At 42.1% G+C, this 12331-nt stretch overlaps 1 protein-coding gene across 3 annotated transcripts in view; it reads left to right on the top strand.

Annotated features, from left to right (window-relative positions):
* Positions 1–12331, top strand: part of LOC132809107 (uncharacterized) — a 59122-nt gene that overhangs the window by 21914 nt on the left and 24877 nt on the right. For 2 of the 3 annotated variants that reach the window (XM_060822514.1, XM_060822513.1), the window contains exons 6-8: positions 4489–4633; positions 6723–6799; positions 6888–7049. In XM_060822514.1, coding sequence (XP_060678497.1) covers positions 4489–4633; positions 6723–6799; positions 6888–7049 — 384 coding nt within the window. The remainder of the gene's footprint in view (positions 1–4488; positions 4634–6722; positions 6800–6887; positions 7050–12331) is intronic. The other variant, XM_060822516.1, reaches the window with a different exon arrangement.

Below are 12331 nucleotides of genomic sequence, written 5' to 3'. Positions count from 1 at the left end.
ATACATAATTCTTGCTTTTTTAAATTTTGCCATAGATTATAAGAGCAAGGGCTGCACATTGGCGAAGTGCAGGACTTTGGTTATTCACAGCAGGGATATTGCAAGGCGTTCTGGCTACGACACTTAAAATGCGATGTGATTGTGTTGGATACCCTATCCAAAGGAGATTCACCTGCTTGTTGCCTATGGTGCAGCATCTTCGCAATGAATAAAAGCTGCATATTTTTGGCTACTTCTGTGAAGCAGAGAAATTTGAAAGAAGACCTGATAGAGGTCCAAAAGATCATGAGGAAAATTGTCAAGAGTTTCGAGAAAGTATTTGTGCTGATATACATGAGAAACCTTCCCCCTCCCACCTCCGTCTCCACCAGTCGAAGTAATAATGAGATGTCATAATTTTAAAGTGGCTTTGATTGGATTCGAGGAAGAACCGTTTCACCAAGATGGTGGATGGTGGTGCTTGCATGAACACTTACAATGGTATAACATTCACGGCTATGAGCCAATTGTTGGATAGGACGAGTGTACTCATTGTATTGTGGCAATACAGACTCAATGGCCCGAAGGACTCTTCTGGGCTGCTTTATTCCCTGATTATATGGTTCTACCTTATAATCATAAGATTAGCAAAAACAAATCCAGCCTGGAATTTAGCAGAAAGATCTTTGCTCTGACAGTGGGAACACGGTTTACAAATGGATTCGAAGGTGTGAAAATGTAAAGTTGCACATTTTAGAAGGAAGGCTAACAGAACAGAGCACTAGAACCTTGTGCAACTTTGAAAATTCTTGCTCAAAGAATTACCGGGTGCTTGTGTTTATTTAAAGCTGAGATGACAGATTCCTAATCATGAGAGAAGACAAGGATCATGGGGAAAAGCAATTAAGTGGAAATATCTGATTAGCCAAAATTGTAGTGAATGGAAGAGATAGCAAAGGGTCCAAATGGCTGATTGCTGTTCTACATTTTTTATGGCCTTAACATTTTAATGCCTCACTAAATAAGATACAGCTCAGGAAAAAAATTCATTCCAACAAAAGGAGGGAAGCTGGGTTTAAGCATGTAGCAGAAATAAAGAGGAGTTGTGGACTGTTCGAAGAGATAGAATATAGAACTTAGGACATAGAAGATTGCAGTGCACTATAGGCCCTTCAGCCCTTGATGTGGCGCAGACCTGTGAAACCAGTCTGAAGCCCATATAACCTACACTAGGTTATCTCTTGTGCATGCCTATCCAACGATCACTGAAATTCCCTTAAAGTTGGCGAATCTGCTACTTTTGCAGGCAGTGCGTTTCACGCTCCAACTACTTTATGAATAAAGAATCACACACTGACAGTAATGTGAGGAGATCTGGGATTCACATCTTTGTAAAGGTGTACTGTCCTTGGAGGGATAATGATGTAGGTTATAGGTTGTAGGAATAACACATAGACTTCGGGAGTGAATGGACAAATTAGGCCTGTTTCTCTGATCAGAGTCTTCAAATGTGAACAGAAGAAAGAAAATAAAGAAATATCAGTATTTCCACTGGAGATTCTAGAAATAGAGAGGATAGTCTCAGGATTGGGACTAAATGGTTCTGGTGAAAAGTTAGGAAGCAGTTCCAGACAGAAGGGCTGGTAGATTTTTTGAAATCTTTTCCATAAACAGCAGTATATGCTGGATCAATGTTTCTTTTTAAATCAGAGACAGCTTTTCTTCCGTGTCTGAATGACGTAAAGGATGAAGGAATGTGGAATAAAGGAATGAAGCAAGTGGCTGGTCGATGGATTTATTCCTCAGATCAGCCATGAGTTTATTGTGGTAAATTGACAAGAAAATACCTTTTATTCGGTTACTTATTACGAAATCTCGCAGACAATCAAATACTGAAACAACAGTTCAGAATTTATTCCACGTAGTACCAAATATCAGACCTCACAAGTAAGTAAGCACAATCCTGCGACCCAACTTCTCTGCTAACTGATTAATGTTAGGACAGGACCTCAACCAACTGACATTTCCAGGATTCGGCGCTTCTTCGGAGCTGTTCTATTGTTTGCTCTTTTTCAGCGTTTCATATTTTGATCTCAGAAGTGACAAACTGGTGACTTTTTGTTTTAACGTCCTTTCATTGAAATTACTGCAAATCTGCAAAGTGCCTTCGTATAAAAAGTATTTTCGTTGTTTCTTGTTACATTTGGCCTTAACTACCTCTTAGCAGGCACAGTTCTCCGGTAATTAACTCCTTAAAGTAGGATTTATGAAATGTTATACGGATTGACTGTCTGCGTTGACTGCCTGCAGGTCGTGTGCTTTTTCAGCAAAACCACAATGTATTTGCAGGCACATTGCAATTTTGCTGAAAAATCACACGACCTGCAGGCAAGAGAAAGTGGGCACTGCAGATGCTGGAGATCAGAGTCGAGAGTGAGGTGCTGGAAATGCACAGCAGGTCAGACAGCATCAGAGGAGCAAGAGAATCAATGTTTCGGGCATAAGGCTTCCCCAGGAATGTAGTTCGGGGTGGGAGTATGAGGGATAAACAGGGGGGAGTGTCGGCCTCGGGAGAGATAGCTGGGATTGTGACTGGTGGGTGAACGTGGGAGTGTGAGTGAGAGGTCAGGGAGGAAGCGGGGGCAGATAGGTAGGAAGGAAGATGGACAGATCAAGAGGGCGGTGCTGGGTTGGAGGTTTGGGACTTGATTAAGGTGAGGAGAGGGGAAATGAGGAAAATGGTGATATCTACATTGATCCCGTGCAGTGTCACAAAGTGGAAGAGGAATCGTTCTTCTTTCAGGTGTCAGATGGTTAGGGTTTGGTGGTGGAGAAATCTGAGGACCTGCAGTCCTTGGCGGATTGGGAGGGGAAGTTGAAGTATTCAACCACGGTGAAGTGGAGTTGCTTCGTGTGGGTGTCATAGAGATGTGGGTGCAGGATTTGCATTTCGCAAGGTCACCACCCCCCTCACTTCCATCCAAAGCCTTAAAGGGTCCTTACACATCTGTCAGAAATGTATGTGTACTTCCACACACGTCATCTACTGTATCCATTACAGACAATTTTGTTGACATTCCACTGAGGAGACAGGAGGCCAATTTGTGGATCATTTCAGGGAACATCTCTATGTCACTCGCACCAACCAACCTCACCAACCCGTCGCTGAACACCTTAACTCTCCCTCCCACTCCACTACAGACACGTAAGTGCTGGGCCTCCTCCATCACTAAAAACCCTCACCACTCGACGTCTCATCTCCCCCCTTGAGACACAGCAACCACACTGGATCAATGTGAACATCATCAGTTTCCTTGTTTTCCCTCCCCCCACCTTATCCCAGTCCCAAGCTTCCAACACAGCACTGCCACCTTGACCTGTCCACCTTCCTTCCCACCGGTATTCTTTACCCTCCTCTCCGACTAACACTTTCACTCACAACTTCATCTACCTGACACTTTCTCATCTACCTTCCTCCCAGCCCCATTTCCCTGCTATTTACCTCTCAGCACTCCCGGCCCACAAGCCTCATTCATGATGAAGAGCTTATGCTCGAAATGGCGATTCTCCTGCTCCTTGGATGCTGCCTGACTTGCTGCACTTTTCCAGCACCACACTCACAGCTTGCAGGCAGTCAATCCATGTAACAGCTTATAAATTTCTACTTTGAAAATAGAACGCCTGACTCAAGAGTGTGACAGCGACATACTCTAACCTCAGACCTTTAATATATTCTCTGAGCTGAGATGTCACATTTTCTTTCGATAAAACAATAGATTATTTCGAGAATATGACTTAATAGAAGTTCTGGGACTTACATATTAACGAACAGAACCAATCAAAGATGAAAATTGTACCAGCAATCTAGGTTTGCTCAATATATCGTTTTAATTGAATGACACTGCGATCTTTTGCTGTAAATTCTGTGTCTTATGATCCTGCCTCACTAGTTTCCTGTCAAAGGAGTAGCGCTTTGAAAGCTGGTGCTTTGAAGTAAACCTTTTGGACTATGATTCTGGTACGATGTGATTTTTAACTTTGTCCACCCCTGACCAACACTGGCATCACCACATCATCTGATGCAACTGTACACAATTATGAGGGGCAATTCCAGTGTGGAATGTAAATCAGCTGTACTCTTGGTTGGACGGCTCAAAAGCAAAGGGGCAGATTTTTTAATGCTGAAGTGCATGAGGTTTGAAAGGAACTTCACCCATCGTCTCGTGTAGATGGTGTCTGAAATGGACTGTCTGGGAAAGTATTGCAAATGGGTAACCTCACGACTTTCATAAGTTCCTACGATGAGCATTCGTGGCGTCATTGAACTCAATGCTTTGGCCTATTCATGGGAAATGGGATCAGTGTTTTTTTCTTTGCCATGCAATTTCACAGACTGAGGGGCCTGTTTGATGCTGAACTACTTTATGATTCTGTGATTCAGAGAATAACACGTCTCTCTTGTTTTGTAACAGTGCTGAATATCACTATCAAACATTTTTTGTCACACAGTTTCAGAATCTGGAAACACTGACCCGTGTGTGTCTCACAAAGTGTTGGTAGATCCCTGGAGAAGTTTGAATTGCACTGAGACTGAATGTACTGGTAAAGCAGAATGTGATGTGCAACTTAAACACGGATGGTATCGATTCAAAAGGTAATACAGATTTCTACCTGGCAATAATCCATTCAAGATGGATAATGTGCTTTTCATCATGAGACTACCTTTGTTTGACTGCATGGACGGGAACTGGGTGAAGTCAGAACCATCAGGTGGAAAAATAACTGATTAAACATTGTGACAGGATGGCCTCTAAGAAGGATTTGTTCCATCTTGTTTCTCGAGGAAACAAGTGTTGTGAACATTACCACGATAATCTACTCCATATAAAGATGAATCAATAGTTTTGGTTCTTTCATAAAAGTGGACAAAAGAAGCATGAGCGTGAGAGTCTGGCTCACACAGTAATAGTGTTTTAGTTTTTGCTGTCAGTTGTTGGAGTTGGGTTTTTCGGAATTGGAACTGAAGACACAACCCTCTCTCTGCTGTAAAAACGAAATAGATGAGGTCTCATTCTGCTGCTATAGTTGTGCTTTGTCCTGCACTGGAGAAAATCACAAACATGGGAAGTCCACTTCCTGACTTTGCTTTTTTGTCAAGGATGTGTTTCTGAAATGGTACTCTGATGGAACAGTTGATGAGTCATCGTTAATATATAATTACTTCATCAAGTATTTAGATAGAATTAAAGTCATGCCAATTTTTTTGTATTTTAACTCTAGACTGAGGAAAAAATGCATTTTGCTAAAACCATTAGTTTGACCAAATATAATCACATCTGGAAAGCCACGCTTTGTGCTTCCTTTTTAATAAGATAAAGGATATGTCAAGGTTATCAGGTATGACAGGTATTGATGGATTTGGTCTGATGTGCAACAATGTAAATAGGCACCGATGAAGAGGGCTCAGAGAGACACAGGAGAAACGATATCAGTTTCTCTATGACGAACAAAATAGCGCCATAGTAAGGCCAAGGGTGATAAATCTAGACAGATGGAGACATTTTAAACAGGAGGAGAAGAACATATTGAGCCTCACAGGTTGTGAAGGGGATGCAACGAGTTTACGGAATTATATTGATAAGCTAATGGGTGGCAAAGTAGTTAGCAACTGCTGCTTCACAGCGCCAGAGACCTGGGTTCGATTCCTGCCTTCAGGCGATAGCCTGTGTGGAGTTTGCACATTCTCCCCGTGTCTGCGTGGGTTTGCTCCGGTTTCCTCCCACTGTCCAAATATGTGCAGGTTAGATGAATTGGCCATGGTAAATTGTCCATAGTGTGAGGTACACGGGCAAATATGGGGGAATGGGTCTAGGTGCGTTGCTGTTTGGAGGGTCAGTGTGGACTTGTTGGGCCGAAGTGCCTGTTTTCACACTGCAAGTAATTTATCTAATCGTCAGGTTAAAGAAGTGGACAATATGCATAAATTAGGCGTCATGAGAAGTTGAGAACTTTGGAAGTTAGACCATATAATAATGTAAATGGGGGCCGGTATAGGTGCAGTAAGCTGCAACACAAACGGCCCTGCGTTTTCTTATGAACGAGACAAAGAAAGCAAGCAAACAGAGACAGAAAGTAATCAGAAAGGCTAATCAGAAAATCTGTCATTATATCAAGGATTTGCCGCATAAATGAGTGGATGACTTGAAGTAGAGGTAGATCGACTGAGGTCTCGATGCTCCTCCCGATGTTGGTTTCCATAAGCATCAGTGGCTGAGGGGTAAACTGATAGAATTTATAAAGTCACGAGGGGAATGCAGACCTTCAATTGTCAAGGTCTTTTTTGTAATTTCTGGGGAGGGGAGTCCAAACCTAGATGGCATAGCTTTAAATGATTTTGTCCAGAGGTAATGGTAATCTGTGCTTACTGTCCATGAGAAGACTAAGTGGAAACCTCTCACATTATGAAAGAGATGTTTAGATAGATACTTACAATGTTAAAGCAAAGTAGGTTGATGGACAAGCACTTGGAAATTTGGTTTTCAAACTGTTTTTGACTGGTGCAACACAATGAGATAAAGGACTTTTTTTTGGATATTTTCCCAACCTCTATGGGTCCATGATGAGCCTCTGAGGAAGGTTATCCTGCTTTGGGATGGGAAGTATGGTGACGTCAATGAACTTTAATTGGGTATGCTGTTATGGAAGATTGTCATCATTAGCTTTCTCTGTGATTGCTGTTTCAGCTCCGGTGGATGGAAGATGCCAGAGGTGGCTGTCCCACCACGTCACTGCTCGACACATGGAACAGCGTGGTTACAGGGTAATTTCATAACTTATTAGACAGATGTTCACTGTCCAGCACTGTTCACATTGATTACATTCTTCAATACTGATAAACCTTATTACAGGTTCTCATCCCACCGTGGCCGATGGGGAAGTGACCAGGAGAGTGTGTATAAACTGGGATAAAAATCAATGTTACTGGGTCCATGAGATAAAGATCAAAAACTGCAGCAGTTACTTTGTTTATGAACTGAAGGCGTTGCCTCACTGTGCTGCCTACTGCACAGGTACAGTTCTCTTTTTACATTACTCACAAGGGCAACTTTGGGGTGTCTCACTCCACAAAGAAAATATCATTCCAATGACTTTGGAAGTAGTTTGAACTTTCAATCACTGAGTCGTTGAAAACTTTTGAAATACAATATACGAAAGTGAGCCGAGTTAATTGAAAAGAGGAAGAGAACATAATGTAGTTGGGAAGTCACTGCGCTCAGACAAGACGTGAATAGAATGTAACAATCCGCCACTGCAGCACAGAATGATTGGCAATGTGAAAGCTCCTCCCTGTCTTAATTATGAAAGGAAACAATCCACAGAAACAGGATGCTGGTTTCCAAGGCATAACATCCAACTTCTTTCGGTCGAAGCACTCCTCTCCCTTAAGCCATGAAATTCAATTCGCTTTAGTTCCTACATTCTACCACATCTTAATTCAATGCCTCACACTCCCCCGGTGAACATTTCTAACTTCCCTCAACAACAGTATCATGCTCATTATAATAACTACATCACTCTGCAATCTGTTATGATGTCCCTCTCATGTCAGAAAACACATCCCAGTACCTCAATCACTACATCCCACTGTCCTGAGATATTATATTACATTTTCCACTGTCACGACATTGCACTCACTTGAGTCACCATGTTCTACTCCCATCCTCACTGCATCCATTTCATAAACGCAAGTTGGACCTGCTGGGCTGAGCTGTCTGTTTATGTGGTGTAAAATTCACTTTCCCAGTTACAGTGCACTGTCAAAGTTTCGGTCTCTCATTTCTTGGTCTTAACACAGTACTGCCATCTACTCAAAGGACACATCGAATCCTCGTCTCATTCCCACATTAATTTGAGAACATTTCACAAATGCGACAGAGAATGTAGGATATGAAAATAAAATGAACACCTCACAAGCAGGGATTTAAATGAATTTGTCCCCACTCACTTAGTACAATTACTGCGGAGACAAAAGATCTGATGGTGAAGTGTTTTCTTTCAGTTATAGGGAGCAGCAGCAATCACTGCTGTCAATGTTTATTCAGGAAAATCACAAAGGGCATAGATCCGTATCTGTTATTAAATCTGGGAAAGGCACTGTACCTCGGCATTATATTTGTATCAGTTATTCGTGGGAAGTTGGGTGGCTGACTGAGCCAGCATTTACTGGCCGTACATAATTGTCCTTAAGAAAGTGGAGATGCAACAGCTTCTTGATTAGTTCCAGTGTGTATGTTGGTGGATGACCCACAATGTCCATAGTGAGGGAGTTCCAGCATTTTGACAGTAAAGGGGCAGCGATACATTTCGAAGTAATGATGGTGATTGTCTCGGACATATTCTTGCAAGTTGTCTTGTCCCCATGTGTTTGCTCCCCATGATCGTGTAGATGGAAGCAGTCGTGGGTTTGAAAGGTGCTGTCTGAAGATCTTGAGTGAATTCTGTAGTGCATTTTTAAAGTAGTACAAAACATGCTCCTGAATGTTGGTGGTGGAAAAACAGATGTTTGTGGATGTAATGCAAATCAAGAGGAATACTTCAGCGTTGTTGATGCTGCTTCCATCCTGAGTACTGCCTTGGAAGTGTTGAGCAGTCTTCTGGGAGTCAGAAGGCATGTTCCTGCCGCAGAATTCCTAACCTGGATTTATTGTCGCCATCTTTTAGTGGCAAATCTATATGAGTCACCCCAAGGATGCTAATAATGGCTAATGTTTCCAACTGTGTTCCGCTTTTCCATCATCGAGGATGGGGGCATTTGTAGCTTCTCCTGCAATGATTTGTTCCGTAAACACACCATTCACTGCATGTGGTACTTCTGATCCATTGTTTACAGATCGCTTATATCTGTCTACCATTTGCTGATTATGTTGTTTGGCATAAGACCATAAAACCAACTGACATACAAGCAGAGCTAGACCATTCAGCCCATCGAGTCTACTCCGCCATTCAATCATGACTGATAATTTTCTCAAGCCGTAAACCTTGATCGACTTGAAAAACCCATCTCTCTCAGTCTGAAATACACTCAATGTTCTCGTCTCCACAGCCTTCTGTGGCAATCAAGTTCAAAGACTCAACACACTCGAGTTAACCTCCGTTCTAAAAGATGTCCCTTTACTATAAGGCTGTGGTGTCATGACCTAGGCTCTCCTGCCCATCGAAACACCTTTCCAAACTTTACTCTGACTAGGCTCTGTATGTTTCAAATATGACCCTTCTCCTTCTCAACTCCATCGAGTGTAGACCCAGAGTCCGCAAACGTTCTTCATATGTTATGTTTTTCATTTCTGGGATCATTCTCATGAATGGTTTCTGTGCATTAGCCAGGGCCAATATATCCATTCTGAGATATAGGGTCTCAAAACAGTGCACAATACAAATGTGGCCTGACTAGAGTTTCATAGATCCTCAGAAGTAAATCCCTGCTTTAATATTCCAGTCCATTCAAAACAATTGCCTCCATTGCGTATGCCTGCCTAACGATTGACTCAACCTGCAAGTGTACCTTGATGGGCTCATGAGCTAGAAGCCCCTTTGCACTTCAGAATTCTACTTTTTTTCCAATTTAGAAAATACTCCATGCCTCTATTCTTCCGACCAAAGTGCATGATCTCACATTTTTCCACGTTTTACTCTATATGTTACTTCTTTGCCCACTCTACTAAGCTGTCCAAATCCTTCTGCAGCATCCCCACAATGTTACCAGTGCATATACCTTTCTTTGTTTTCACTGTAGTCTTAGCCAGAATAACCTCAGTTTCTTCATCTGGATCATTAATGTATGAAATGAAAAGTTGTAGCACCAAAACTGAGCTTTGCAGAACACCACTTGTCACCTGCTTCTATCCTGAGAAGTACCTGTTAATCTCCACTCTCAGATTTCTGCCAGACAGCTGTAATGGCATAGCGGTGAACCCCTCGGTTAATTAAAACAAACACCCAAAAATAAAACTCACCATCAATCGTAATCGATTAGTATGAGTAAAACAGAACTCCTAAATCCAACCTTTTTTTTTATAAAAGGCATCTATTTATTTTTTAATGCTAAGAGTGCACATTGAAGAACAGCTACCCACACCTCTAATACACTCGCATCTCTTAACTGCTTATTATCAGCCTCCAACTCTATAACAATATACTGTTCCAATAAAACACTAATTAAAATTACATTAAAGTTCTCCCTGGGTGGTCTTCCTTCTCTTATTGCGGATGTACCTTTGACAGAGACTGTTTTAAATGACAGTTGACACGTCGATACTCTGCCTGACGTTTAAACTGCCTGCTTTTTAATATCCAAACATCAGATCGTTTCATTGGTTCGAGGTTAACAGAGCAATAAGTTCAAACACGATTGTTTTTTAGTATCCTGGTGCATAATTTAAGCTGATTGATTACATTCGGATTGTTGTCAAAACAGCAATGATCTCAGGTATCTATGTCACAGCCAAATGTTACATATTTTCAATGTTCCACTCCACTCAGCCAGTTAGTTATACGACAGATGCTTGTCAGCTCTCAGTGCAAAACAACATTTACTCTCTCTTCGAGGTAACGTACACACCTTCAACTTCATAAGACATCCAAGCTACTATCTATACTGGCACCTTATCTCTGATACCATGGACCCTCATCTTAGTCAGTAGTCTCCTGTGAGGCATTTTGTCAAAGACTTTCTTGAACTCCAGTTAGATAGCAGCCTCTCCTCGGTCTAACCTGATCATTACTTCCTCAAATAATTTCAGCAGATTTGTCAGGTATGACTTCCCTTTGATGGAACCATGTTGTCTTTCTGTTATTTTCCCGTGTGCTTCCAAATACTCAGAAATCTCATCCTTCACAATAGATTCCAGTAGGTTATTCAGGCCCAAAGATGGGCTAATTGGTCAGCAAGTGTTCCTCTTTTGAGTTACTCCCTTTTTAAACAGGGGTGTCATGTTAGTGATTTTCCGGTCTTCTGGGAACCTTCCTGTTTATAGCGATTCCTGAATTATCACCACTGACACCTCCACCATCTCTGCAGATATCTCCCTTCGAACTATTGGGTGTAATACATCTGGTTCAGGTGTGTTTACACCTTCAGGCCACTCTGTTTTTCTCGCACCTTCTCGTTGGTGGTGGTCACCATCCAAAGCTCTGCTCCCTCACTCTCTTGAAATTTTGAGATATTTGCCTGTATTCCACTGTGAAGCATGACGCGAAATAAGTATTTCCATTCTCATCCATTTCCTGGTTGTCCAATGCTATCTCTCCAGCGTCAGTTCCCAGCCGCCCAGCGTCCACGTTGCCCTCTCTTTTGCCCTTGAATTATCTAAAGAAACTCTTGCAGTCTTCCTTTATATTACTGGATAGATTAACTTCATATTTAAGCTTTGCATTCCTTATTTCTTTTCTGTTGCCCTCTGTTCATCTTTGTGAGCTTTCCAATCTTTTGGTATCCCACGGCCCTTCGCCACATTGTATGTTCTCTGTTTTGCTCTTACGCTATCCCTGACTTCCCTCGTCACTGTGGTTGCCTGAACCTACCTATATCATTGTTCGTTTTCCTCAGTTTGAATCTCTGCTGTGTCTCCTGAATTACTCCCAGAAGCTCCCGCCATTTCTGTTTCACTGCCTTTCATGCTAGGCTCATCTACCAGTCAATTCTACCTGCTCATCCCTGCCTCAATGATGCTGCGTTTTGTAGCTTCATTGGGTTGACGTGGCATTTTTGTGTATGCTTGGTGCTAATTCCGCTGTACCCTCCTGCACATTCCACTAAACAAGGTTAATTCCATCATTTTATTTTAAGGTTTGAGTGGGGAGTATGCTGAACAATATGTTGCCGATTTTGATGGAAGACAATTTTGTTACTGTTGATGTCTGACCGGGCTTTATCGAACCTGAAATTGCTAGATCTGCTTGAAGTCTGTCCCATTTAGCCTGGTGACAGTGCCACATAACACACTGGATGGTTTTTAAATTCGTCTCGACAAGGACTGTGCGGTAGTCACTCTTGACAATATTTTCCTGTGCAAATGCATCTGCAGTCGGCATAGCAATAAAGATGAAAGCAAATGTATTTTACCCCCTCACCACCTGCTACAGCCCCATTCGAGCAGCTTTATCTTTAGGACCCGAACCGTTCGATCAACAGTGCTACTGCTAATACACTGTCGGTGTTGAATATTGCAACTCCCCACACATCCATTGTCCATTTTGCGTATTTGCCAGACTCGATGTTTATCCCATACATTATGCAGCATGTAGCAGTACTGATTCCTCAGATGTGGTAATCAGCATAAGTTTTGTTAACCAT

This window comes from Hemiscyllium ocellatum, unplaced genomic scaffold, assembly GCF_020745735.1.
Source record: "Hemiscyllium ocellatum isolate sHemOce1 unplaced genomic scaffold, sHemOce1.pat.X.cur. R10, whole genome shotgun sequence".
In the NCBI taxonomy this organism is placed as follows: domain Eukaryota; kingdom Metazoa; phylum Chordata; class Chondrichthyes; order Orectolobiformes; family Hemiscylliidae; genus Hemiscyllium; species Hemiscyllium ocellatum.
This window is presented reverse-complemented; position numbering and strand designations above follow the sequence as displayed.